At 53.3% G+C, this 27,569-nt stretch overlaps 11 protein-coding genes across 11 annotated transcripts; 3 read left to right on the top strand and 8 right to left on the bottom strand.

Moving 5' to 3' along the window:
• Positions 1–2,054: 2,054 nt before the first annotated feature.
• Positions 2,055–3,214, bottom strand: UMAG_10865 (uncharacterized protein; the record flags this gene model as incomplete). Its single annotated transcript, XM_011394002.1, has 2 exons — positions 2,055–2,150; positions 2,237–3,214. 2 exons carry the CDS (start codon positions 3,212–3,214, stop codon positions 2,055–2,057), a joined length of 1,074 nt encoding a protein of 357 aa, XP_011392304.1.
• Positions 3,215–3,776: 562 nt separating this feature from the next.
• Positions 3,777–5,096, bottom strand: UMAG_05961 (putative alpha-methylacyl-coa racemase; the record flags this gene model as incomplete). Its single annotated transcript, XM_011393986.1, has 1 exon — positions 3,777–5,096. One exon carries the CDS (start codon positions 5,094–5,096, stop codon positions 3,777–3,779), a length of 1,320 nt encoding a protein of 439 aa, XP_011392288.1.
• A 379-nt stretch (positions 5,097–5,475) lies between these two features.
• UMAG_05960 (uncharacterized protein) lies at positions 5,476–7,229 on the bottom strand (the record flags this gene model as incomplete). The annotated part of the gene is made up of 6 exons (XM_011393985.1): positions 5,476–5,985; positions 6,099–6,496; positions 6,588–6,670; positions 6,757–6,906; positions 6,978–7,067; positions 7,153–7,229. 6 exons carry the CDS (start codon positions 7,227–7,229, stop codon positions 5,476–5,478), a joined length of 1,308 nt encoding a protein of 435 aa, XP_011392287.1.
• Positions 7,230–8,111: 882 nt separating this feature from the next.
• Positions 8,112–10,937, bottom strand: UMAG_05959 (uncharacterized protein; the record flags this gene model as incomplete). The annotated part of the gene is made up of 1 exon (XM_011393984.1): positions 8,112–10,937. One exon carries the CDS (start codon positions 10,935–10,937, stop codon positions 8,112–8,114), a length of 2,826 nt encoding a protein of 941 aa, XP_011392286.1.
• Positions 10,938–12,017: 1,080 nt separating this feature from the next.
• UMAG_05958 (putative maltose permease (MalP)) lies at positions 12,018–13,948 on the bottom strand (the record flags this gene model as incomplete). The annotated part of the gene is made up of 2 exons (XM_011393983.1): positions 12,018–12,204; positions 12,393–13,948. 2 exons carry the CDS (start codon positions 13,946–13,948, stop codon positions 12,018–12,020), a joined length of 1,743 nt encoding a protein of 580 aa, XP_011392285.1.
• Positions 13,949–15,308: 1,360 nt separating this feature from the next.
• UMAG_10864 (uncharacterized protein) lies at positions 15,309–15,986 on the top strand (the record flags this gene model as incomplete). Its single annotated transcript, XM_011394001.1, has 2 exons — positions 15,309–15,774; positions 15,925–15,986. 2 exons carry the CDS (start codon positions 15,309–15,311, stop codon positions 15,984–15,986), a joined length of 528 nt encoding a protein of 175 aa, XP_011392303.1.
• A 596-nt stretch (positions 15,987–16,582) lies between these two features.
• Positions 16,583–18,106, top strand: UMAG_10863 (uncharacterized protein; the record flags this gene model as incomplete). Its single annotated transcript, XM_011394000.1, has 1 exon — positions 16,583–18,106. The coding sequence occupies one exon, from the start codon at positions 16,583–16,585 to the stop codon at positions 18,104–18,106; it is 1,524 nt and encodes a 507-aa protein (XP_011392302.1).
• Positions 18,107–18,249: 143 nt separating this feature from the next.
• On the bottom strand, positions 18,250–19,140 carry UMAG_10862 (putative E2 ubiquitin-conjugating enzyme; the record flags this gene model as incomplete). Its single annotated transcript, XM_011393999.1, has 1 exon — positions 18,250–19,140. One exon carries the CDS (start codon positions 19,138–19,140, stop codon positions 18,250–18,252), a length of 891 nt encoding a protein of 296 aa, XP_011392301.1.
• A 1,220-nt stretch (positions 19,141–20,360) lies between these two features.
• On the top strand, positions 20,361–21,917 carry UMAG_05954 (uncharacterized protein; the record flags this gene model as incomplete). The annotated part of the gene is made up of 1 exon (XM_011393982.1): positions 20,361–21,917. One exon carries the CDS (start codon positions 20,361–20,363, stop codon positions 21,915–21,917), a length of 1,557 nt encoding a protein of 518 aa, XP_011392284.1.
• A 440-nt stretch (positions 21,918–22,357) lies between these two features.
• On the bottom strand, positions 22,358–22,954 carry UMAG_05953 (uncharacterized protein; the record flags this gene model as incomplete). Its single annotated transcript, XM_011393981.1, has 1 exon — positions 22,358–22,954. The coding sequence occupies one exon, from the start codon at positions 22,952–22,954 to the stop codon at positions 22,358–22,360; it is 597 nt and encodes a 198-aa protein (XP_011392283.1).
• A 958-nt stretch (positions 22,955–23,912) lies between these two features.
• UMAG_05952 (uncharacterized protein) lies at positions 23,913–25,442 on the bottom strand (the record flags this gene model as incomplete). Its single annotated transcript, XM_011393980.1, has 1 exon — positions 23,913–25,442. One exon carries the CDS (start codon positions 25,440–25,442, stop codon positions 23,913–23,915), a length of 1,530 nt encoding a protein of 509 aa, XP_011392282.1.
• Between the last annotated feature and the right edge of the window lie 2,127 nt (positions 25,443–27,569).

Raw genomic sequence — 27,569 nt, 5'->3', positions numbered from 1 at the left:
AACACGCCGTTGGCTACAGACTCGTACCAAGTGGAAGAACCTGAGGTAGAACAGACTCATGCATCTGGCCAGTTGTGGCCACAGCTAGTCAGTTGTATGAGGAGCTGACGTATAGGGAGAAGCTCATGTAGGATACTCCAGTCGACTCATGTACATAAATACAGAGGGAACGCTCACACTTTGTAGTTAGTCCCTCGTCCAATTCACACTATCCAAATACATCCCAAACCATTCTCGACCCTACTCAGTCCCAACTCGCCTCTCTAAGGAAAGGGAGACTTCGATCATCCAGCGCCCGCTAAGGATTCACCGCGAATATTGAACATAGGCAGCTCCTAGATGGCTTCTCGCAGCAACCACCCATCGCAGGTGGCTTCTAGGGTGGTTCTGAGGACGACCATCCTCTCCGTCAGCCAGTCGCATAGGAGATCATACACAAGACTTAAGACCTGGTATTGGAGCTAAACAATAATCACGAATGAATGCATGTATTCACGATTTTATACAACACACCATGGTCCAAGCTTTATTTAGCTTATGTCGAATTTCTTGTACGGGAAATTTTGTTTTGTCATACAGTATCTGGTGATGCCAATTGTGAATAGCACAAATCAGAAAATCGTGAATTGAAAAAACTTAGATGTAGCGTTACGCGCGTATCGCCGAGCAGGCAAGTCGTTCAGCTCTCAACATTCACGATTCGTGATTGGCCGTCAAAAAGACAGTCCTGACCATGTTGACTTTGCCACTGCGGGTATTCGTGATTCATGATTCAACATTAGTTATCTCACGCAAGGCGCCAGATACGTTAGAAACCGTTGACGAGGTCAGCAATCTTCATTGCATTGGTGGCGCACAACTAGCTTAGTCATGCACTCGATAAAGGCCAGTAAGAGGGCCACAGTGGACGCCGACGGGCATAGCGACACTCTGCGACTCACACAATCGTGAATCGTGAATCGTGAATCACGAATGGGACCCAACAGGTAACATTCTACCGCGCTAAATTGCTTGCAGTCCAGAAAGCACTTGAACACGGTGTCGCCAACGAAGGTGCAACGAGCTTCTGTGACAATCGAGCCGCTGTTCCAGCATCGGTAGCGGCCTAGCGATGACCAAGACATATGAGCCATCCTACAATTAGCAGTCGTCCGGCTTGTAACGGTGGTCTGGATCCCTGGGTAACGTGGCATTCAGCAACGATTGAGCCAAGTATCTGGCTCAAAACGCTGCCGATGGCGCGAACAGAGTGGCAGCAGACCACCGCAAGGAAGCTGTTGTCCGGCTGGTTAATCACAGGAGGGTAATGCAGAAATGGGATCAATCATGGAACTCTTTCAGCAAATCGTGAATCATGAAGGGACCCAAGCTCAGAGCTGTAAATGAGCTGCAAGTTGGAAACACTTTCGAGCTGTAACTTACTAGCATTCACGATTTCTCGTTGGGCCAGGTGTTCGTTTCGGCACGAAGCAGAGCCGGCCACATAGGCACGAAATCATACCTCAAGCACGTGAAGTAGCAGGCAAGGCTGATAGGTGAAATTCCTGCGGGGTCCGAGAAGATCGCCTGCACCTCCTTCTTTGTCAATCTTGCTCGCGAGGCTCCCAGGGCATGGATCAGCGCAGAGGCCGATCACATAATCACGAATCACATCCCACCCCTCCCCCTCAAGCTGATCTTCACGATTCATGATTATCGTTGCATGATGAGATATAGCATTCGTGATTCACGACTCGTGACTATGATTGTGTGAGATTTGTGATTTGCTGATAGGCCAGCTGACGGTACATTGTTCGAAAGAACAAGCGCCTTCGTAGCTGACTTACGGACCCTAACCCAGCTAATCATCCTGTCTTTTTAGCTGGATTTGGATCAAAGCCATCGGTGGGGGATTTGAAGGTGGTTCAGGGTTGGTATCCTCTCCCTTGATGACGTGGTTCATGGTTGCTACAGCTGAATCTGCCATCATACGAAGGAATATGTGTACAACGGAGTTTCACACCGATTACTCCGAGCTGCAGCGACGTGTAAGTTACCTGATCTAGTTAGTGGAATCACGAATCAACCTTCTTGACACCTCCATTATTTGTGGAAGGAGTCTTTTGAAGGTAGGAGCGCACGAAGAAATTGAAGAAAAGGGCGAGAAGCGGCTGTTGTAGAGACGAAAGGAGGGCAAACGCATGGTCAAGAGATGTAGCTTTGGACGGTTCGACTGAGGATATGGCGAGATACTTACGAACATGTACATGGTGTTGACATGGAGCGCGATTTCTGCGCCAGTGGTCTGCATGCAAGTGGTTGGGTCGCACGAAGCAGTGCGAGCGAGGGCGTGGCTTAGAACAGTCTGATCACTACCAGCCAAGGGCTTGTACCAGGATGAGACCTGGTTAGCCTTGCACCCTGAGACGACCGCCGCAGGGTTGAGCGAGATGAGCAGGTAGAGGTTGGTGAGGAAGGTGCCGGATGCGATCTGAGCGATCTGCATTGTGGTGAGGTTTCGTTTGACGGCGCGTGGAAAGGGCCATCGCATGGCAGCGCAGAAGTAGTATGTGTACATGCAGGTATGAACAAAGCTGTTGAAAACGCAAAAGACCCAGACAGGCTGACTCTGGTATCGGTAGGCGACCCACATGCAGATGATGGCTCCAGCATGGTGATAGGACTGCAGATTTGATACTCGTTTGCCTTTGAGTAGCAGGACGACCGAGTCAACGACTTCGTAGTACTTGCTAAGGTAGAAGATGTAGGCGTAAACGCCGAGCTGGGGGAAGTTGGTGGGCATGGAGCAGAGCGCCAATTTGACACCCTGAAAACCGGCGGCGCTCCAGCCTTGAAGAAAGAAATCAACGACAAGGGGAAACATCCTTGCCCACGTCCAACCGCTGTACACAGCAAGTGCGGCATTGTGAACAAGGATCAAGAAGCGGAGCAGCGTTGGCAGAAGACCGGAGCCTTTAGTGAAGTCTCTGTTGCCATTCCTCTGGACGAAGCCATTGGCGGCGTGAGCGACTATGTAGTAGACGAGTGAAAACCCCAGCGGGAGCCACGGACTGAGGCTTTTTTCGAATACGGCTGGAGAAACGACCTTTCCAAAGAGAGTGTGAAACTTTGGATATGCAGGATAAGGCGCTGACAAGGTGTCCCATGCAGTGGATCCGGGAAGAGAAGGATCCAAAGGATAAGGTCTGGCTTTGAGACCGAAAAAGGTTGACATGGCCGAGACGATGATGGTGTTGGTTTGGGTTGGAGTGTACCGAACGAGCAGCGATACTAGCTGTCGATCCTAAGCTCGACTAAGATCACTGACATCAACTTGATTTATGGAGTGTTGTTTTCTACATGAAAGGGTCCAGTGTGAGTCCGATGCGAATCGTGAATCGTGAATCTTGTTCCTAACTTAAGTCACTAATATTTTGACAAGACGGTTTTCTCCGCGGGCACGCGTCTGACAACCGATAGCCGGCTCGGAGCAGAAGCCGTGGCCGTCGAGCTGCAATGTTAGCTCATCACCGACTTGCTCACACACTGCCGATAGCGTAAGCGCACCGCATTGCACTGCACTCGTGACTGCACTGCACTGCATTGCATTGCATCAGATCGCATCAGATCACCTCAATCCTTCCATTCCACACAAAGCACATCTGACCGCTCACTCGTCTTCACGCACAATAGCAAGTGCAAAGATTGCCAAGACTGGATGGATTGAGGTGGTAGCAACCTTGGACGCAACGAGGAGGTCCTGAGTGATATCTGAGTTGTCCCGAACTGAGCCTCGTCTACAGTTTGGACTTGGTGAGCCCTTCTGGACGATCAGGACCATCAATCGCATCGGTTCGATACAGCTCGATGCGCTTGTTAGCATCGCTAATGCCCAACTCGAGAAGGATGTCGTCGGTATGTTCGCCCGGTGTCAGCAGCATTTCGGCGCCTTCGCTTTCCCACTCTCCACCTGCACTTCCTGATGGAGGTTTGGCTGGTGTGCGCGTCAATCTCGGCGCAGGAGATGGGATCACAGGGTTGCCATCCGACACATTCTCTGCGGAAGCTGCTGGCAACACTCCAGAGAGGGCAGCTTCGTCTCGAGTAAGCACGGGGACTGTACAGGCATCCGTGCGGATAAAGTGTCGCTCCCATACGGATCGAGGTAGCTGTGCAAAGCATGCGCTAAAGTAGCGTTGCAATTCGGGCCACGTATCTCTGTCATGCTGGGTACTGGCTGAAGGATGCTGTGTGCCTTGGGGCGCTTGCGGAAGCACCTTGCGAAGGATGTCGAGCAGTTCCTTGTAGAATTGTGGCTCGATTGCACCGACGCTCATGTATCCGCCGTCCTTGCATGCGTATACACCATACCATGGTGCACCGCCATCCAGCGTGTTGCAACCTCGCGTTTGGTCGGTTCCATCGCTGTGGATCGCGCCCCAGCTGGGATGCGAGAGATAGCTGGATAGCAACACAAAGGATGACACGTATCGCGCACCCGTCACCATATCCGCTTCAACGATCTGTCCCTGTGACGAACGAACGCGTTCCACCAAAGCCAGCAATATGCCAAGCAGACAGATCATTGATCCACCTGCAAAATCACCCAGCAGGTTGGAAGGAGGTTGCGGCTTTCCTCCCGCGTTGCCCAGCATCGAGAGTACTCCGCTCAGGGCAATATAGTTGATGTCGTGTCCCGCCATATTGGCGTAAGGTCCCGTGCGTTGGAAGCCCGTCAGGCGTGCAAAGATGAGGCCCTTCTTGATTTCCTTGTCGAAGTCTTGCGGTCCCAGACCCAGTCTCTCGAGCACACCGGGGCGGAAGGGATCGATGACAATGTCGGCAGATCGAATCAGCTGGGTGATGAGTGCATGACCATCAGCACTTTTGGGAGAAACTGCAAACGAGCGTTTGCCCCGGCACAGACTGTCTGGGTTGAGTCCCGTTCCTGTCTTGTCAATTCGAATCACGTTGGCTCCAAAGTCGGCCAGAACCATTCCAACAAACGGGCCGGGCGCCAATCCGGAGAACTCGACGACCTTGATTCCAGCTAGTGGTAAGTTTGGGTTCGCATCCGGTTTGGTTAGCGTGCCGCCTCCACCACCGAGAGAAGACATTTTGAAACGTGGTTGTTGCTAGGTAAACAGGGTGATGGTAGTGGTCAAAGGAGTGGGGCCAGGCCGACTTGAGCATTTCCAAGTGTGGGGTCGTGTGAATTTGATTGCCGTTTCACCGGTCTTTGTACTGATTTTAGCGAGCTAAAGCTACCAGAGTTACCCCACCGTTGCACAGTCCTGAAGCACTTTTCACAATCTCAACTCTGGACCCTGAATCCAAAACGTATCACGTACAATATTACAGTTACAGCACAGCACACTGCACTCACCACTCACTGACTGACAGATTTGGCTTGTGCGACGGCAATCATGAATCTACAAGCTGACAAAAAAGAACCGTGAACTGGCTTGGTGAAGGTCATTTACGCCTGCTCTACACTCACTTGCTGTACATGGCCTTTTGCTCCTTCTCAAACTCGACATAGTCAATCACCTTGCTCTGCTTTCTAGATGCCTCGGACGCGAACACCATCAGATGACTCCTTAGCACGTCCTCTGGTGTCACGCCCAAATGTTTGGCATCCTTGTCGGCCACTGCCTTGACGAAGGCCCTTGCTAAGCCCAGATCTCCACCTCCGTGACCTCCTCCTTCGTGCTCTGGCGTCACCGTCTTCTTTTCCTGCGTCGAAAAGTCAAACACGGTGAACGACTCCATGTTGCCAATCAATTCGCCGCGAGTACCATGGATGCGTGTAGATCGGTTGCACACCACCTCGGAGAAAGCGACCATGGTGATACTAGCCGTAGCGCCTGATTCAAACTCGATGTTGACCACTTGGTTGTCGGCAACGTCGTTCTGTCCGTTGTAAACGCAAAGCCCATACGGTCCCTCTGCGATGGCTTTGCCCACATTTTCAATGTCGACCACATCGGTGATATGTTGCGCCCACTGTTTGGGACGATTGGGAAATAACACGAGACACCTCCAAAGTCAGCCTTTACCCTGAATTGGACCATTCTGAAGGAAACGTGGGCGTGCGAGCCGATCGTCGGATCACTTACACGTTCGGGGTCCTCGGCGTCACTCATGACAGGCTCAAGGTAGATCTTCTTGGCGCTGTACGGGCACTTTCGCTCGTATGCGCAGTCTGTGCATCTCTTGGCGTTTCCAGCCTCCTTTGGCTTCTTGCTCGGCTTGAAATGTGCTAGCGAGCCAAACGACGAGACCCTCCTGGGAGCATCCTTGCCCATGTAGTACGAAAGGATATCCAGATCGTGGCAACACTTGGCCATCAGAGAGAAGCTCGTCGTCGCCTCGTTTCGCCAGTTGCCGCGTACGTACGAATGCGCAAAGTGCTGCCATCCTACGGGTTCGATGTGCTGGATGTTGATGATATCTCCAAGGATGCCCGACTCGAGCACCTCTTTGACTGCGCGGTTGTAGGGAGAGTAACGCATTACTGTGTATAACGATCGGTAAAAGAGTTGAAAGCAGGCATGAGTATCGAGTGCCGTGCCCCATACAAACAAGTGAGGACGCTGAGCACATACCGTGGCCAATACCGAAGATGAGATCCGTGTCACGGACGCTGTTGACCATGGTTACGCAGTCCTTGATCGAGTTCGCCATTGGCCTGTTGTAGTAGCAAACATTCGTCGTCGTCAAGTTCGTTAGCACCGCCTCGGTCTGGTCTCTGTGTCCCTGCCGAAGCGGACTTACTTTTCGCAAAGGATGTGATATCCAAGCGGTGCAAATACGCTCACCACTTCGGCGTGCGTATCGTCCATAGTGCAGATCGCGACAGCGTCGCAAATCTTGCCTGCCTCAGAGAAGCTCTTCCAGCCATCATACTGGTTTTCTTTCGGTACACTGCAGACAAGCAAGACGATAGACTACGGTTAGTTATAGCTACAAACGCCACATGGAAGTGTAGAACTTACTTGTGCATCTTGCTCATCTTTTCGCGACGAAACTTCCACGGATCCGCCACTGCAACCACTTTGCATAAGTCGGGGTACTTTGCCGCATATCTGTGATAGTCCGCACAAGGTCAGATGAGGTCGATCAGTTGAAGGTTTCGTTCGTCATTCAATGGCTGGTGCTTCGTTGACTTACGCAGCATAAGCACTACCACGCTGACCAGCGCCAATGATGGCTAGCGTGACGGGTCGACTAGTTTCTCCGATTGACATTTCTTACGTGCTCGCTCGAGTAACAATTGTGATCAGTATCGTTGGTGTTGGTGAAGCTGTGATGGTAGTGACAATGGTAGCCGTGGAATCTGCGTTATCGCCGTCCTTCTTCACAAACGCTTTTAATGCGTGGGCAGCACTGGCCGACATACGATCGACAGGCAGAAGATCGTCAACTCGACGACTTGTGTGGAGAGGCGAACAACACAATCGAGGAGCGCCAAAGGGCAGGCCGGACAGGAGTCTTCCACATCTCCACCAGAAAGAAACCGACTTGGATTAGAAATAGCCCAACACTCACCGAGCGCGCGCCCTTTACGATAAACGTACCTCGCCGCTCCACGAAAAGTAAGCCAACACATACCGAGCTCGGTCCGACGTCGCCGACGACCTTGCTCGGCGCCGTTTTGTTCGGCGCCGCGACTTGGGCGTTCAAGCCGCTAACCGTCTTTCAGCGTGCCCACCTCGATTGCTAATTGTTTGATGTCAGCCCTTATCTTGCCAATGCATGACCCGCGTGGCCAGACATCGTTGACGCATTGAACCGGGGGTATTGCTCCCTCAGTCGATATTGTACCCCGCAATCTTTGGGTCGCCGCGCTAATACCGACACCTGGCAACATCGAGCAGCTTATCTCACATCTAGCCTACTTCCTTACCCTTATGGTCAAGCTCCCACTTGAAACATGAGCGAGCCCACGAAGCGCCTGACTTGAGTCTCACTTGCCAGTTCGACCGGACCGGTCTGGCTCCACTGCAATCACAATCTCTGGTACGGTCCTTCAAACTTTGTCAAAAACACTCTCGAGCCCTCGAATCGCAAGAAAAAGCAGAAAGCAATGATTATTCCAACATGGCTATTGTGTGTGATCCACCCTTTTGTCACATAACGCCTCCGTGGCGAGCCCAGGTCTGGCACTGGTTGAGCGTGTCGAGCAGCGGCGTTGCAGGATGCTGGATTGCCTCGTGAGGACTCTGCTGCCAAGCTGTCGTGCTTGCCGGATTCGTACCTGCGCCGGTGGGATCCGCGCCGTTACTAGCATTGGTGCCGTTTGCATGGTGATGTCTGTGAGTATGACCGTCGCGACTCGACAGGTCGTCCGAGGGGGACCACGTTGAGCCGCCAGAGTTGAGGCTTGGATGGTGAGCGGACGATGCGTGGCTGAGCACCGAGTTTGCATGGCCGATGTGCTTCGAGTAAAGGTCGAGGAAGACGTTGATCAGCTCGATACTTCTCGATCGATCCCGCGGCAAGAGGCGTTCTGGATACTCGGCGAGCACATTCATCAAGAACAGTACCGACCTGGTCAACGCCCAGTGGAACCACAGAGGCAAGACGAGCACGTTGAGCGAAACCTCGTTCCAATTGCTACCGTTTAAGCTTGCATCGACGCCGCCAGTGATTGCGGGCACACAGATCAGCTCGAGTGACCTGAGCGCCCCCTCGAAGCCGCGCGTCAAGCTCTCCCTGAGCGTCCTGCTTCTCAGACTGTGCAGATCCGACTCGCAAGAAGTGTCGTCTTTGGCTCGTCTGGTATGAGCCGAGATCTGACCGAGACTGCCATCCCATAGCGTCGAGTCGAGAAAGTCACAACCGATCGAAGCGATCAGCACTCTGGCCAAGAAAAGGTCCAGATAAAGCATGCTTTCCGACTCGCCAATCGCATCTGCGTCAAGTTGACCCGCCATCTGCTCCTGGCACGAATCGAGATCTTCGAATGCACCCAGTACAGCTTGCAGGCACGAAGCTGCGTCCGTGGCTGTTGCAGCGCCTCTGGCCGCCGCAGATGCACCGTCTACCGCCGTGGATCCATCACGACACGATTGACAGCTTCTGGATGGACTCACTGTCGACGCAGCTGTCGGCTTATCTCGGTATGGCCAATCCGTGGATCCGTTACCGGCGACGTGGTAAGCCTTGCTTAGAATGCAAGCGATGCGTGAATGGATGATAAGCACACGGTCGCGCAAAGTTGTGCGCTGTGAGAGGCCTTTGGAGTACTGCAACGAATCGCACACGGCGTGGGGCGAAGAGAAGCCGGCAATGGACGGTGTGCCCTCCATGCAGGCCTGGTGGATCTCGGTGATGTAGGCGCTGAGCCAGACTCGCAGCAGATCCTGCTTGCCCAAGTCTCTGGGCGGTGGAAGGATGCTCATGATTTCGCCCATGGTCATCATGGCTGGGTGTTGTTGTTGACGTAAGAATTTGGCGGACCACCATCTGGCGAGGCGCGAAGCCATCCAGGCGCGTTTGCCACCGAACCATGACGCAAAGAGGCTAGCACCAACGATCTCTTCGACACCGATGCCTAGTTCGGGATCGAGTTCTTTTTCGAAATGAAAGTTGGACTGCAGGTGCGAAGAGCGATAGGCAGAGGATGAAAAGAGCGTTTCGTACACGTCGGAGCAGGGGAAGCTCGGGTCATCTGTCTGGAGCCGAGCGATGAGATCGTTTTTGAGCGGCGCATGGAGCCGATTAAGCTGAGCATGGTGGAGCGAAGCGATGCAGACGACCGAGCTCAAGATCATGGGCGACATGATGGCGTCGGGCTGATAGGTGGGGAAGCCGAAGCTGTACTGGTCCAGATACTCGGCAAAGAAGTCGAAGAGGACGACAGCGTCCGAAGGCGAGACGAGATCCTGCTTGATCACGTTGGGTCTGGGATCTTTGCTGCCGACGTCCGGCGTGGCCATTCGGTAGAGGTTGGGGAACACGCGTTCGCCGGAGCGCAAGAGTTCCTTTTTGCGATCCAAGACGCTCATCCTGAGCTTTTGAATCGCCGAGAGCGGACGCGATGCGTGGTCGTGCTCGTCTTGGGTGTGGAATGCACCGCGCTCGCCGCTTGTCGGTACGCCGTCCTCATCGGGCAGCGCGTGATCGCCTTGCAACGACCCTGTAGCAGGTAGTGCAGGCTGACCCGCAGCATCCATGCCACCCACCTCGCCCATTCTGGACCTTGGCGGACTGGCGTATGCTGCACTGCTTGTCGAGGTGACCAAGGATCCGAGGAGCGCGTTGCTGCTTGCTGCATGCGTCAGATGCTGGTGATTCTGGTGATTCTGGTGATGCTGGTGTTGCTGGGCATCGCGCGGTGAGAATTGCGTGGTCGAAGGGTAGGTCGAGGTAGAAGTGCTGTTGACGTCGGCATAGATGGGGCTCTGTGCAGCATGCGGATGCGAATCGCTTCCGTATCCCATGTGCTGTACATCATTGGATGCTCTAGGAACATTTGCGATGTTCGTGCGCCTGCGTTTCTCAGAATTCGAAGCAAGATCGTTGCTGATGATACCGCCGGGCGAGTGGTGCGACCTAGGAAAGCTGCTACGCTTGTTGTTGTGAGCATTCAGAGCTGAAGAGCTGCTACCCATCTGCCTGTCTATGAAAGTTTGGAGCGAGCCCTCGAGCGCAGCCAGCTGATGTTGGACCCTCGTCTGCCAGCTGAGCGGTTCCTTCCGGCCCTGCAGCTCGCAGTTGAAGCCGATTCGGAGGCATCTTCGACACGAGGTTGCGTTGAGTTCGAAGACGCACTTGACTTTGCTCTGACGACATCGGAAGCAGGTTTGGGAGCGCTTGGGTTTCTCTTTGTCGTCCTCGTTGCTCTTTTCGGACGAAGAGGTTGCGTTTGTCGCCGATGCAGATTGATTGGTGATCGAGGTGGCAGACGGTGCAGATGTAGACGTCGTCGAATGCGACGTGCTCGAGACCATGGTTGATGCACTCATTGCTTGCCGAATGAGGGACGAAGGACTGCACTAGGATGGTCAGTGGGAACGATAACGATGGAGTTGCATGAAACAAAACACTCTGCTGGCCTTGCCAAGGGTCCACCCTGTCCATGAGAGAGGGGAAGCCATTCGAATCGGACGAGATCGCGCACCGGCTGCTGCTCGGCGACCAAAAGCTAGAAGAGCCGATCAAGCCTCACAGCAAGCAGCAGATACGCCAAAAGTAGATACTCTGCTTCTTGATTGGTCATCCCCACACATGTTCTCGACACGGAAGTGTAGCCAAGAAAGAGAAGCACACCAAGAGTGTGGTTCGGTTCGCCAACGTTCACACAGATTCATGATTTGGCCCTCACAGTCACGAGGCTGCGTGCTCACTTCGGTGGTGTGTGAGTCATGAGTGTGTGTTGCACGTTGGTCGTTGTCGCGTGTTCATTCACAGATTCGCGCTTCATGATTCGTGATTCTTCTGAGACAACCTCGGCAAACAAAGACCGCTCCTAACTTTCTCTCTTATGCCATGTGGGTCGGCCTTGTATGCACTGAATCCACGCTTCTCTTTCCTGTCTAAGCTAGCTTTTCAGTCATGTGATGCTGCCGCATACCGTGCTGCCGCATACCGTGAGACATACAGTGAGGGGTTAGTATAAGATACCGCGGCTCCTGCGCTCCAGACAAGCGATAACATGGCATTTAAAAAGCGTCCACCGAGCTCGGTCCGGTATCTTCACCCCGTCGTGCAACTCACGAATGGTGCTTCCACCCTTGATCACTGGTCTAGGTCCATAACAACTGCATCATGAGAAAGGTCGTGACAATTCAAAACAGACTCGTTTACATCATAGCGATTACAAGCAAGAGGTCCAGGAAAGTGGGCTAGCACGGTATACAAAGCAAGCGAGGCGCGGGACAAGTATGACTCGTGAATGTTTCGCAATCTGAAACCGAAAGCGATTGGCGGTTCACGATTCAGTGATTGGCGATTGGACGAGATAGGCGCGTTAGCCTCGGACATCTCTTCTCCGTGGTAACGTGTGAGCTGCATGCACCATGCACGTGGCCTCACTTGGACAAAGCAGCCAGCGCAATCTGCTCGTCTTCAGTCGTGTACTTTTCGGAAACGCTCGACTTTTCTACATCCACCGAAGCCGCTTCTTGCTCGATGGTACGGAACTGATCGATGGTGGTGCTGGCAAACTTGCGTGCCGGAACCTTGGCAGCGAAAAGTACGTCGAGCTCTCCATAAGTCCTGTGTGACGAGGCGAATTGCAACAAAAAAACAAAAAACAAAAAACAAAAACAAAACAAAAAAAGATCAAATGAGGAATAAAGGAAAAGTCAGTTTGCGCCCACAGCAAAACTGTATGTATCCACGATCCTCCAATCATACGTGTAGGATTTGACAGTGTCAGTCTAATCGCGTGTTGGCAAACGTACCTGTTGGCAAGCTCGGGCAAGCGGAAGTAGGTCCACACCATTGATACCGCCGCCGTGCCAGCCCAGAAGAGCCCCGTCTTGGGACCCCAGTTCCATTCGTCCGAGTTGAGCATGTAAGGTTGAAGAACGTTGGCCACAATCAATGCAACGTTGTACGTGTTGCACGCCAATACAATCGTCTTGCTCCTGAGCCTGGTCGAAGAGACCTCGGCGATGATGGCAAAGCAGATTGGTCCGATAGTGAGATCGTAGAAAAACGTGCAGAGCAGCAGCATAGCGCCTACAGCCCACGAGACAGCGGAGGTCTGACGAACAAATCCGAGGATACCGGTGATGAGCATGGTTGTAAACATAGCGCCCAATCCCCAGAGATACATCTGTCGACGGCCCACGCGGTTGACCAAGAACCAAGAGCTGATCGTTCCCACCGCACCGAGCGCATACATGGCCATCGACATGTTGAAGGCGTTGACTGTCGAAAGGCCCGCTTGACTGAAAAAGTAGGTGGAAAATCCTTGAAGTGGCGCACCAGACGTGATCTGAATCAGCCACGCCCAGCAGGCGATCTCGGTACGGCGCAAATCGACGCCCTTGAAGCAGTCGATGTAGCGGTTCGTCTTTTGGTTGGTCTGTTCGTTTTCGTTGATCTGCTCCATGGCCTCCGTGTATTGAATCATGGCTTGGTAGTCCTTGACGAGTTCTTGCGCTTCCGAAGCCGACAACCCTTGCTTGTTGAGCAGCCTGTCGAGCGACTTGTTCGCCTGATCGTGTTTACCGTGTCGAGTCAACCACCACGGCGATTCGGGCGCAAAGATGCAAGTAATAAACACTGGGAAAGGCCAAAAGAACTGAACCGCGTAAGGGATCTTCCAAGCCCAGACATCTGAACGCCCTACGGTTCCACGAAGTACACCAGCGGCGAGCAACTGTCCAAACACCCAGCACAGGTTGACGTAGGTCGTCAGAAGTGGTCGAAGGGAAACGGGGCAGATTTCAGAAGCGTAGGCGGAAGCAAGCGATTGGAATCCGCCCCAAGGGATGCCCATAAAGATCTGACCGACGAGGAAGACGGGAAGACTGGTGGCAAAAAACGGAATGAAGACAAAGGCTAGCATAAGCGTGGTGCTGATCATCATAAGACGAAGGTGACCAATTCGCTCAGCAATGCTACCGGCGAGTTGGAGACCAACAATGCCTCCAATCCAAGCTCCATTAGTCAAACCCTGCTGCCATGGCGCAGAGATCTCGCAATCCTTGGAACCATCTACTGCCACTTTACATTCGCCAAACTTCTCGGTAAACGCTGGTTGAGCAAAAAATGACGAGAGAATAGAGGAATCAAACCCTATTTGCACTATGGCTAGAGAGAAGAGGATGGACCAGGTGACCGACATTGGCCATCGTCGGAAAGTCTCACCAATAGATGAGTTGGTTTGCCACATTGTGCTACGCGCGCTGCGCTCGACAACCTCTTCGAAACGGTCGCCAAACTTGTGGATGAGCTTCTCGCGAGTGTCCACATCGATGCGAGCCACCTCGTTCTTGTCGACCAGCATAGTTGCGTATTTGAAATCGAGGAGCAACAGGAGCGCCAAAATAACAATGCGTGGTGAGGGACAAGGAGCAGGGTCCACGTAAGAGCAAGGGCCTTGAAAGTCGAGTGCGGGCAAGGCAGGGAAGGAGGTATGGTGGAGGTCTTGAACTTGAATGTGTAGGAGGATTTGGAAGCGGGAACGAGGAGAGGCTTGCTTTTAACCACATTTGGGCACATGCTGTCACAGACCAGCACATATGTCGTCTCTCAGACGCATTTCATACGTATCTGCCTGCATCGTGCTGCACCGTCTGCTCTGTTGGGCAACGATGCCCACAGACAAGATAAGATAGGCGAACCGGGGGTTAGTGACAGGAGTCACACAGCAAGGTAGGAATGGGCGAAGCATTGCGGGGGGGCGAATGAATCGCCATGCGAGATTCGAGATTGGTTGGTACGGTGCATCACGGAGCTGGCTGACCGACGGCTGCACAGGATCTCTGAAAGCCGTTTGACGCCGATTTGGTTTCAGGCTTTCAGGGTTGTCGACTGAGGATTCATGATTCACGATTGCAAGCGATAGAAGCGTCTAACCCTAAGTTACTACTCACGCGATCTCTTCTAAAACAAATGCATGCATGCTCTCTCTATTCAGCAGCCAGAAGCGCGCAGCATCGCGCCCATCTTCACAGTTTCACGATTTGCCCAGTATTTTTTCTTCTTACGAAAGAATTGTTGGACCACGCCGCACGATTCGTGATTCGTGAAGCATGAGAGCAGCATTCAGAACTGATAAGTTACATGAGTTCGCGTTTGTTATCGGCCATTATGGAAATCACGAAATGGTCGCCGACGTCGGACCGATGGAACATACATGGGGAGAGATAGCCGAGCTGTGTCCGACCCGGCTCGGCGCGGTCAGCTGGTGCGATTTGATGGTCAAGTCTACGAGTGTTGGCCCGCTTGTGCTTGTCATGGAGCATCGTCTGTGCGTGGGTGTGACTCGCAGACAATCATGAATCCAAGAAATACTGTAAGTTAGCAAAACGCAGGGACGACGCTGTCGTGCATTCACGATTCGTGATTATAACACGTAAGTGTTGAACTGTGCGGCAAGTTTTGGACCCTGTGAAGCGGTCTTGGGAGCGGACCGATGGAAGCTAAAGGGTCAGCGTACCAACGGGCCGGTTGCCTAGTATAGGATTGAGACAAGCTCGCTCTACGAACGACCAATACTCGCTTGAATCGCGGCGCGATTATCCCCACCGGCCACAGTCTTGCTACTACCACCACTACCACCATCACCATCATCATCATCAACATCAGCAGCAGCAGCAGCATTAGCAGCGACATCAGTTCCATCTTCAAAGTCGATTTCAAGCATGCCGTCCGCACAGCAGACATACACGATGGAGCTAGCCTTCCCCACCGAGGACATCCCACAAGAATGCTTCTCAGCACTTCCGGAAGGGTATACGATGCGCGCTTTAGCATCGAGCGACTACAACCGTGGATTCAACAAGGTGCTCGAGTGTCTGGTTGAGACGCCCGACCTGGGGCAAGCTGCGTGGAAAGCACGGTTTGACGCCATGGTAGCAGCCAAAGGTACCTATTTCCCCATTGTGATTGTATCAAAGCAAACGGATAGAATCGTAGCCATGGGCACCGTTGTCGTCGAGCTCAAATTCTTTCGTGGGTTGACCAAGGTGGGCCATGTTGAGGACATTGTTGTCGACACACGTTTGCATAGCAAAGGACTAGGAAAGATCGTGGTCGAGACGGTCAAGGCGATCGGAATCTCGAAGGGATGCAGTAATATCATCCTCAACTGTAGCGACGAGAAGAAACGTAAGTTTAGATCGAGCACCGAGAATCGTGAACACATTTCCTTGTTGCACCTTGAACAGTATACTGACTTGCGATCGCGATCAAACGATTCACGATTCGTGAATTCCAACTTGGCTGTCGAATCGCAAATCCTTCGCTGCTACCGAACAGCCTTCTATGAAAAGTGCGGCTTCTCGTATAGCGGCCTGCAAATGGCCAAAAGGCTGCACTGATTCGTGCTTGCCATCTTGCAAAACCAATCACGAATCGTGAATCACCCATCATGCATCGTGAATCGTGAATTACAGGCGTGACATTTGTGGTTATTCTTGAGTGCAAAAGCCTGTGTCTGAACTCGCATGCCCAACTTATATTCACGATTCACATCGTTCGTAAAAGAATTTCGTGGTTCCTTTTTGGTGATTTCATACGCCGACCACTTTGCACCTGCGCTCAACTTGGTGATTTTTTCTAGGTTCAGTGCCGAGCATGTGATGTGATTCATTCACATCTGTGAGAATGGAAGAAACGGATAACAAAAAAAGTGGAGAGATAAACAGTGTCCAAAAAAAGTGACACGAAATCGTGAATCAATCGGATCGAGGGCGCGTCGTGATGGTCTGCTGTTCCTTCCTCCATCTACACCGAACCTCTGAAGCCTTTCCGGAACAAACGTTTCGGCAACTTTACAGTCTACATTTTGGCCCGGTCATCAAAGCCTTGACTTTGGTCCAAAGGTGCTTTGCCGTCGATGAAAGCATCTGCATTCGCGTGCTGCTGAATCCCACACTCTCGTGGGCTCAGACAGTGCGCCGGTATCGCTACCAGGATGCCAGATAAACGTGCGCTCAGTGACTCGTATGAGCAGCTCCCTCTTAAACGAGCAGCAACAGTCTCTTCCAATACCAACGACATCTCGGACGAGCGCATCATAGCAACGCTGAGGCATCCTCGTGCGTGCGTTAGCGCTTCCGGCTCTCCCTTCTCAGCATCACCATCCTTCCAACAACCGGTACCTTTGTGTTCTTTCTCGTTCGATGAGCACCGAAAACAGTGGCACGACGATCGTTGCAAACGATTCTATCGAGGCCCACCACCGTACAACCAACGCCATCCGCGTCAACATGGTGCGCGTGCCGTGTTCGGCGCCGATCTCAACTACGGTCTGGAACGGTTCGTTCGACGTGACCAAGACGTGCCGGAGCATCTGGACGCGCTTGTCGCTGCGCTTCAGCACCGTACAGAGGCGGCTGTTTCAGATGAAGAGCGCGATCAAGTGGATCAGGAGCGAAGAAAAGCTGACGTGGTAACGTGGAGAGGTATCATCACCAAGATCTGCACAGCGTACGAGCAGACTGCCGAAGCACGTTTTTCGGATCCTCTCGAGCTCAACGCTATGATGTTGGATGATACGCTGTATCTGGAAGAATACACGTGCAAATCAGCCAGGGCGCAAAAGCAGAACAAGGAAGACGATCCCAAGATGCTGCGGATGGGCTACTATGGGTACTCGTTCGAAAGCTACTGCACCGTCGACACTGAATTGCAGACACGAGAGCCTTTCCGGCCGATTCCCAGCAAGGAATCCTCCCTGCCTCACCCTGCAGGCTGGTCTGGAGATGTCAATACCAACGTGCAGTGGTGTCAAGTGGTAAAAACCAAGCTGGGTAACAACCGGCTGGTGATTGGAGGAGAGGTGGACGCTGTAGAACGCAACCCAAAGACAGGCCGTGAAGAACTGGTGGAGCTCAAGACGTCGATGCAAATGACTTGGGCTCAGCACAATCCATCCAAAGCGGCGCTAGATCAAGAGCGATTTGAAAAGAAGCTGCTCAAGTTCTTTCTGCAAAGCTACCTGCTAGGCATCGGCAAGATTGTCGTAGGCTTCCGAGACCACCACGGGATCCTGACAACGCACCAGGACTTCGAGACGCTTCGCATCCCACGTATGGTTCGAGCCGGTCAACCCATCGCTGGGCGCTTCGATCATACGGGCAAACCGGTGATCCGCCAACAGTCTGTATGGGAGCCTAAAGATGGGCTTGGCTTTGGCGATCAGATCCTTTCCTTCATTCGCCAGACCATCCTGTCCCGAAGCATCCAAGCCACGCCGACGGAGCAGATTAGTGCAGGTGCAGGTGCAAATACGCCCAACCCGACCGCAGCCGTTGGCCAGGTGCATCATCCCGTGTACCGCGTCACTTTCCGATCGCCGTTCGATCAGGTCGAGATGCGCTGCTTGAGCGAACAAGAGATCTACGAAGAGGTGCAAGACAGCGGTGGCTCGGGAGCAAGGGTAGGCTTCCTACCTCGTAGCTTTTACGATTTTGTGCAGCGTCGAGCTGGGTCTTGAAAACTGTAAGCCGTCAACAAACACACATGATCTCGATTGAGCGCACAAAGAGGCTGATTGCAAGGAGCGGCACTGAGCGAACAAGATGCAGGGACCGGGAACAAAGATATGCGAAACGAGACGAATGAGATGCGAGTGGCGGCTTAGATGAGACGTTTGACGATGAGAAGGGCGACGAGGATGCCGAGCGCCTTGATGCAGTTGTCGATCACGGATAGTTTCTGCTCTATTGCCGAGACGCGGATTACGGATGGAGTCGGAGCGGCTGAAGACGTAGACGAGGTTGTGGGCGTTGGAGCGGCAGTTGTTGCAGGTGGTCTGTAGTGGAGTTGTGATGTTGGAGCAGCAGCGGTAGGAGCAGCTGTAGACATTGTTGGCTCGCAAGCTTGGTCGGAAGAAGCCCGTGTCGGGATGGGATCCGATTGCGTCGTGTCGGATGACGCCGACGACGGTTTGTGTGATGGCGCATTCAGTTGGACCTGTAGCCCCTCTGGCAGTGCTTCCTGCCTCTTCTCTCGACCTTGCTCGTCAGCGTCCGGCAGCATCTCGAGCGTCGATTTTTCGCAAATGTCACACCTCCACCTCCTCGACTCGCTTGCCATCCTCTTTCTCGCCTCGACCGGATAATCCAAACTGCCGATGCCCACCGCTGCCTCTGCTTTGGCCGTCATGAACGTCTGCAGGCCCAACAATGCAGTTCTTATCCCCCATGCCGGCTGCCACATCTCTTCGTGGAAGCCGGTAAATGTGAGGCAGATCTTCTTGTTCAACTCCCACCGCCCGTTGGGTGTTAGCAACATCAGGTTGGGTGGTCGCATTGGATACTCGGCGGGTAGCAGGATGCGACCATGATAGAGGCCATCGGCGAATTCCGTGTTGGCAGGCCCACGCAACGTAAAGTGCCATTCAAAGATGTTATCTTCCAAAGGCGCAGCCGTGTACAGATCGGAAGAGTCACAGCCTAGCTCTCGTGCTTCCGAGAGGATGCGTTTGACCGCCGAGGATTTCTTGTTGTGAGACGTTGCGGTGGCCATTTTGGTTGTACGCCTAACCACGCTTGCTGCTCGCGCCAGAGTTCATCTATGTGGTGCAGATTACAGATCGAGCGTGGTGTATCACGACGCAATGTAGGGAACGGAGGACGGTCGCAGGGTGTAAGCGTTGGAAGTCTAGTCGAGGAGGATGTGAGGTGGCTTTTGAGCCCACGAGCTTCCACGTCGCAACGCTTTTGGCACCGCCGCAGAAATCACTGATTCGACGATTTACGATTCACGATTGGCCCGATAATTTGCTACGTCCAACTCCGCGTTCCACACAGGGCCCACAAGCATTCACGATTCGTGATACAGTACGTGATTTGGGCTGGCAGCAGCGGTGCGGGGACGCCGGACGAGTGTGCGATCCACGATGCAATCCATTTCCTCGGCGGTGGGGACAGCTAGAGACACGCTCGCCACCCAGTTACTGTACTTGCCACCAAGCATCGTGCATGTGTGTGTGCACAGCGGCATCCAGTCCGATAACAGAGCCAAGCTGACACAGACACAAATCACGAATCACGAATCACGAATCACAGAAACACACAACTGCCTCGGTCAAGCCGCATATTCACAAAAAATGCGGTTGATGCACAGCCGCGAGCAAAATGCAGTTGCAGGTAGTCTGTGAGTGTAGCTGCGATGCGAACGAAATCACAAATCGTGTATGTGCACCTACCTCCCCGTGTCACCATGCACTCGAGTCTGTTAGCTCTCCTCTCGCGGGCCTCTCTCTCGGCGAACATCAATCCCCAAGTTAAATCAGAATCACGAATCGTGATTACACGATATCGGAGAATCTATGTGTAGGTTATTTTCAGTCGAGTTGTCGATCGTCAACTTTGGGTGGGAGGAGCCACTCTGGCAGTCTGTGAATCCAGTCTGTGAATCACGAATTAATATTGTCAAGGTTGGACGCAAGATGGACGATCCAGGGTCAATCTAGGGTTTTCCAGCTTTTCTCCGCGTGGACAACCGCGAGCCAGTCGTGAGGGAAAAACTCGAGCGACACACAAGTCCACGTTCTCACTCACGACTCACGTCTTAGGCTTGATGAATACCAAAAACACACTCGGGACTGCTTTAAAGTTATTCTGAAAAGTGAATCCAACTGTCGTTTGCTGCGCACGTCGCACAGTCACCTTCTCACCACTGCCCACCATCACGTCTCACTCTTGGGATCGAGAGCGCAGACTCGGGCGGTTTGAAAGGCTGGGATGAATGCGGCACTTTCGAGCGTAAGATCGCGCGCGTTCGAAGCGATTTCGCAGCTTTCCGCTGGCTCGCGATCGTCATTGCCCACATCGTCATCGAGGTCCAACGACAAGCCGAGACGCAGTTTGGATCGTCCTCGTTTGTTCAAACGCCACGGCTCGAATGTCGACCATATACACACTCAGTTGTTCGACAAAGCGGTTGCGCCTCCTTCGCGTTCCACGGTGCTCTTCGTGCTCGGCTGCCTGGCATGGTACATTTCGTCCTCGCTCTCGTCCAACACGTCCAAAGCGCTGCTCTCCAAGGGTCGCAATCACGTGGATAGCGGTCTACCGCAAGTGCGACCGCCGGCTTTCCCTTATCCGGTGACGCTGACGTTGATCCATTTTGGCTTTGTCAACGTTTGCTGTGCCATCTGCGCGTCTCGGCGCATGCTTGGCCATCGAGCGCTGACACGATTGGTGCCGCCGTCGTTGTCACGTGTGGCTGAAGTGGGGCAGTTGGCGTTTTTCAATGTGGTCGGACAGGCGCTCTCGTCGCTTGCCATCGCGCGCGTTCCGGTCTCCACGGTACACACGATCAAAGCGCTCAGTCCGTTGTTCACCGTTCTCAGCTACACGTACCTGTTCAACGTCAGCTACTCGTCCAAGACGTACATGTCGCTGTTTCCCTTGACAGCAGGCGTCATGATGGCGTGTACAGGCTTCGCTTTCAATGCTGACGACATGGTCGGATTCGCAGCCGCCCTCGCGTCTACGCTGGTCTTTGTCGCACAGAACATCTACTCGAAAAAGCTCTTGCGCAAAGGCGAAAGATCCGAGGGCGAAAAAATGGACAAGATCAATATTCTCTTTTACTCGTCCGGCTGTTCGATCGTGCTGATGATCCCGATGGCGCTGTACTACGATGGCTCCAGCTTGCTCTTCCGGCCGAGCTGGAATGCGTCAGAGGCGTATCCATACGATAGGCGCACATTCGTCTTGTCCTGGCTGCTCTGCAACGGACTTGTGCACTTTGCGCAAAACATCCTGGCGTTCAACGTGCTGTCCATGGTCTCGCCCGTCACGTATTCGATCGCGTCGTTGCTCAAGAGGGTGTTTGTGATCGTGCTGGCTATCCTCTGGTTCCGACAATCAGTCACGCGCCTCCAGTGGTTCGGCATCGGCCTCACCTTCTACGGCTTGTGGATGTACAACGATAGTAAGACCAAGGACGACGTTGACAAGGGCGATAAAAAGGTCGAGCGTCAACAGGGCGTTGGCAACCACGCGATACTCCCGCTCACTTCGGCCAGCACAGCCAGCACAGCCAGTGGAGCGAGTGGATGGACCGATGCACTGCACAACCGACCGCATCCATTCGCGCCGTCGACGAGTGCGTACGCCTTTGCGGCGCAACAGCCTTCGGCACACGCCGCGCCAGCACGGCTACACCAACCAGTGTATCCACCTGCGCCCACCAAAGGCTGGAACGACATCCCCGACTCCACGTTGACGAGCTACATCAACGACCCCACCAAGAGTCTACCCAGTCCGCCAGACAGCGACAAAGAAGTCTAAGTTGGCTCACGACGCACCGTTTTGATCCCGACCATTTCTTGTACTCATAGACTATCTGCCCTCTTCGCTTCGTCTTTCATGTGCCAGTTGATCGTGCGCTCATTGGTATGCGTCAGCCGAGCATTCTGACAGACACGCTTGACAACGAAGAACGTGAGACGCGACGCAAGGTGAAAGACAAAACGTAGAGATCCAACGACGGGGGCGCATAGAGCGTAGAGCGTGGAGCATGCACGATTTGTGTATGCTGTTAAAGTATCAAGTGCGCAAAAGAAGCAAGAGAGTATGGGTAAATTCCGAAACGAAGCACCAAGGGCAAGGCGGTGAGTGAGATTGAGACAAGATGTGGCGTTGCACTGGAGTCACGAGTGTATGTGTCTTCTGGGTGGAGCGGGTATCTGACAGCGTGAACGGCGATGGGTGCGACCGATATGTTTCGACTAGACGACCACAAACGCTGCGCACATCGCCGTGACGAGCATGGCGAGTGATGCGCTCCAAACGCCTTTTTCGTTGACCATTGCGCGTGCGCGCATGCCACCACTACTCGAAGCACCGAGCGCCAAGCTGGGCAATCCGTTACTCGCCGTGGCGACGCCTGTCGAACTCGTACCCGCTGCTGCACTCGAAATCTGGTTCACCGTGCTCGTCGGTGCCGTTGCCGTAACAACAATGGTTCCACCACCAACGTCCCCGTTTGCACTGGATCCAGATCCAGATCCAGATCCAGAGCCAGAGTCAATGGTTCCGCCCGAACCAGCATTTGCCGGGTTGGCAGCTTGAATGTTGACCGGACCCAGTTGAAAGGTCGACGTCTGCTGCAGCGTTTGGAACTGATACGACGTTGAAGTGGCCAGCGGAGAGACGTTGAACGTTCCCGCAGCGTTGGTGGTTCCGCCTTGGTTCTGGATCGCAGGGTTGAACTGGGTGGTTTGGACCGTGATTGTCGATCCGTCTCGTCTGTGCAGGCTTGCGTCGACGCATGCAACGAGCGTGAGAGCCAACACGGATGCTGTGCAAGTTTTTGTCGAAACCATGGCTGCGAAGCTAATGTCCAAGTTTTGGCTGGGGGGGGGGGGGGGGCGCACGATCGCGATCGCGCGGTATACTCAATCGGAGCGATGCAAGTTGGGTGCGGATGATGGTGGTGTTGGTATCGATCGCGAATCCAAGCGCCGATGCGTCTGGCGCAGCACCAACCGAGCTGGCTACATCCGCAACACCTCACGAGCGCGCAATCGTGAATCACAAATCGTGAATCGTCAATACGTGGCTGCCTTAAGTGCGTGCTCTCCACACGCAGACAGCCAAATCCCAACTCTCGTGTATTCTATCTCGTAGTCACAATTTACAGGCACAGAACTGAGAATTTTCTTTGCAACTCGGTGCAGGTGCATGTCTATGCCTAAATCCCCGCGGTTGCTCATTGCGCCTCCTCTGCGTTGCTGCGTTGCTGCGTTTCTGCAAGTCGTGAGTCTCTTTTGCAGATCCCCTCAGTTCTGTCCAATTTAACTTAGCAACCAACGCCAAATGCGGGGCAAATCGTGAATTCCAATCCCGACCACACACCAAAACGGGAAATCCTCAGTCACCAGTTGCGTAGGCGCGTGGCTCGAAAAATCGAGAATTCAGAAAACAACATGCAAAAATTCCATCAGATTCGTGATTAATTACATCGTGCAAGTATCATGTGCGTGTTGACTTTGGCCCGATCAACCCCGATGTCACTTTACCGCATCCGCTCCTTCATCCGCTCTCGTGCTCCTCAGCGCCCAGACCATCAGACCTCATCACAGACACACACTTGTCGGTGGACAGCATGTTTGCAACGCAAGAGAAATCATATTTAATACGGTAGATGGGAGAATCAAAGAGAAACCAGGTAACGTTTTCTTGTTCGAGATCCAAACCAGTGACGAGATCAGCAGGCAGGATCGGGTGTCGGAACACGTGAAACACATGAAACACGTCCAATCGTGAATGTATAGCGAGAAACTATTGGCCGAACAGGTAGACGAAGCTACCGCGAGGTCGATCCCTGATTGGCATGAGCTCGTACCTGAGCGCCTCGAGCTGAACAAAGAAGCCCGATCTGATAAAGGGCGAGCAGAACAGCGGGATGACGGCCAGGAAAAAGGCGTGCAGCATCAGTACCGATAACCAGGTGGGGATTTTGGCGTTGAGTTCCGGATAGGTGCGCTTAAACCAGGTGGCAGTTACCGTGGCGAAACCGTTGAGCAGGAAAAATACAAAGTTTTCACCGTTGGCGAATCCGAGTGTAAAGTAGGTGATGTGCTCGTGGAAGATACCGCTCATGGCAAAAGTGACAATGGCTGCAGCAGCCTTGGGCAGGAACGACGACTTTTTGGCAGGCGCACCACCGGCGCGAGCAATGGCGTTTCCGTTGCCGTTCGGCTTACCTGCAGACGTAACCTCGTTGGCGTTCTTGCGCTTTCGCACTTGCGTGTCACCGTTGACCGATGAAAGCGGCTTGAGACCCGTCGTGTTGCGTTTGCGATCACCGTTGGCGTGCGAGTGGTCCTCTTCGCCCGAGGTGTGACCGGCGTCGGTCTCGGAAAGTCCGTCCATGTGCGAGAATCGTTGCTTCTTGGCAGCCTGCGCCTCTGCCGCCGCCTTCTTTTTGCGCAGTGTCGTCTTGGTCTTTCCTCCGCCAAAGACGACACGATGGAGTACGGTAGCGATGGCGCGGTTCCAGTGGCTCCAAAAGAGACGGATGTTGGTGGTGCCAAGCGGGTTCTCAAACATGTCGGCCATCTCGACATCAATCAAGATACCGAGCAACTTGAGCAGACCATCACCGAAGAGGGCCAGAGCCATAAGAATGCAGACACCGAGCGCATCGCAGTAGCAGTGGTAGGCAAGCTGGCTCATGTTTCTGGTGAGTTCGTAGGGAGGAATAAAGTAGAGCGCACCAAACATTGCAACCGCTTCAACCGCAACTTTGGGCATGCCCTTGAGGTTTTCAAGCCTAGCGTTTCTCTGGTAGCCTTCCTCGGCAGTACGTTCGGCGATCTCATCAAGCTCCTTTGGGAAGGTCCAGAGCTGAGCAAAGAAGCGCGCAAATGACCACGATTTGACCTCTTGGACGGTACGGATGTGGAAGATATCCCACACCAGCAAACAGGAGCGAAAACCGAGAGCAGGACGCCAGAAGTCGAGAAGCATCACACCCGATCGACCGGTAAGCATGGGCCAGGCGAGGAGTGAAGCAACCAGGCTGAGAATCGAAAACCACTTGCCCGCCTGCGACTTGACCGCAACCTGGTGATAGAGCAAGAAGGCAACGGCAGCCGAACCCACGATGAACGAGAGCATACGCACAGCGATGATGCCGGCAGTCCAGAGCGGGTAGGGAGGCACATCGTACTCGACCACCTTGTAGCCAAGCTTGCGGAACGTGTCGAGAACCGGGTCGGAAGCGAGCAGCTTGAATCCGAGCTTGGAGTGAATGGATTTACCAGCGAGGCTGGCAAGGAATTCAGACGCCTTATCTTGCAGCGACATGGTGGATGGTGTGGTGGTATAGAGACAGACGGTATCGACCGGTTCGAAACGGAGGTTATTCTGTTTTATAAGAAACAAAAGACGACGAAGAGGAGGAGGAGAGGCAGTTGAACCGAGGACGAGACGATGACGGCAAAGCGCCGATGCAGACACACTCAGTACTGTTGGTTACGGCTGTTTCGCTTTCGCCTTTCTCCACAAATCGATACCAGACGAAGTTGAGTCAGGTCGAAATTCTGGGCGGCTTGACACGAGTGGACACGGAGCGCAGTTACGGTCGTCACAGAGCACAGAGTGAGAGCGGGCTGATACTCTGACTACTATACTCACGACTGTGCTCTTGACTGTATTCTCCGGTTTGGCTGTTCGAGATTATGGTTTCTAATTTAAAAATTCATCAACAGCCACACTCGCGACTGTGACAGCCGCTGCCGCTGCTCCAGAAGAGTACGAATTGTGGATCAAGAATCCCCGCCGTAAGTCGTGAGTTGCTCTCCACAAATCCACTCACAGTGATTTTGACTGAATTCTCGGGATCCTCGTTTGGAACCAAGAAGAATCACGAATCCTGCCTGAGCTATGAAGTCACTGCGAGCCAGAATTTTCGTGATTTCTCTGCGATAAAACGTGAAAGCGCTCTCCAAGAGGGGATCCCATTTCGCGGTCCGCTCTTGTGCTTGTTGATTGACCTAAAGTTTGGTCGACAGCCGCTGCACCTGCAGCTGCATGGCGCCACTGAAACCCTCGCTACAGCCTGGGTTTCTCTTTTGTGAATTTTATGCTCTCTCACACGCCCAGCACTCATAACTGTGACTGTGACTTGGGTCGCTTGACCAATTTCCCGATATCGCACATTCAGTCACCACAGCATCGCAAGCAAGCTCTATGTGAGTTCAGCAAAGCACGGCGTAATTCTCCAGCATCACATCTCAGTGCCCGCTTTCACCAGCTGCGGATATCTGTCGACCCGCAATCGATACTGTACGATACGATGCGATGTGCTGTGCTGTGTGGCTAATTCAACAGGGCGTCAGCAAGCCAAGACATTCGTGATGATTCCGATGACAAACATTTTTGTACTAGTTATATACAGTAGTACCGTACAAGATTCGTGATTCGTGATTCGTGATTCGTGATTCGTGATTCGTGATTCGTGATTCGTGATTCGTGATTGTTATTGACTCTAGTCGCGCCAAAGAGTTTCCCCATTCTCGCTTCTCAAGTCGAGGACATGGACGTGTACGGTACAGAAGATGGCTCGCTCCACGATGGCTTTTCGATACCTCCCTGGCCAGCAGCTCTCTCTTTTACGCTGACATCAGTGTTCAGCCTAAGCGAATCAGCCAACCACCGACCCGTGACGTTTCTTGATTTTTCTCCGCACGTTTGGCCACGTCATAACTCTTGCTTGTTCCTGAAGCATGCTAGATTCTTCTACATGGCGATTCTTCTGGTCCAGCCACGCACAGGCGCTTCATCACATGCCATCCGTGGCTCTGCACGGGCCAGTCCATCTTGTCGAGGCGCAACTACACCTTGCCACCACCTTCCGGGAAAGCACCGCGTTCGGGAGTGAACGGGAAATGAAAAGCAAAATCTCCGTAACAAGCTCCGGAAGTTGCATGCAACGTATGCATCTTCGGACGGGCGCACAGTCCCTCTAAGTTAGGCCAAGAACGGGTCAGGGTTTCGCTGCCATGCAACCTTGTGCATACGTCGTCTGTCTGCAGCTGAGCGCAGCGCGGCTGATTATCGAGTTCGACCGGTCAATCCGTGAATAGCCTACCGTAAACCACGCTTTCAGAGAGTGTCGGCTCCCTCGTGTTCATCAAGCACATGCCAGACGGGAGCCAGCATGTGAGGGAGCCGCTTTAAAGCTACGCTTGGTGGTGACCCTCCTTTCCCGGCAGCAGACGCTGTGTCTCGAAAAGCAAACAGATCCGTGGCTGCTGGCTTGGCAGATCAAATCGTAAAATCGTTGATCTGACATTGAGCCAAACACCCCGTATCTTCACGTGACTCGTGACTCGTGACTTATGGCTCGTGCCTTGGCCCTTTCGCGTTCGAATCCAATCTCCACAGTTACGAGTCGCGCGCACGGTGAGTATGACTCGGACACCGATTCAA

Source organism: Mycosarcoma maydis, chromosome 20 (assembly GCF_000328475.2).
Source record: "Mycosarcoma maydis chromosome 20, whole genome shotgun sequence".
Lineage (NCBI taxonomy): Eukaryota > Fungi > Basidiomycota > Ustilaginomycetes > Ustilaginales > Mycosarcoma > Mycosarcoma maydis.
The sequence above is the reverse complement of the archived record's forward strand: the minus strand, read 5'-3'. Positions and strand labels throughout refer to the sequence as shown.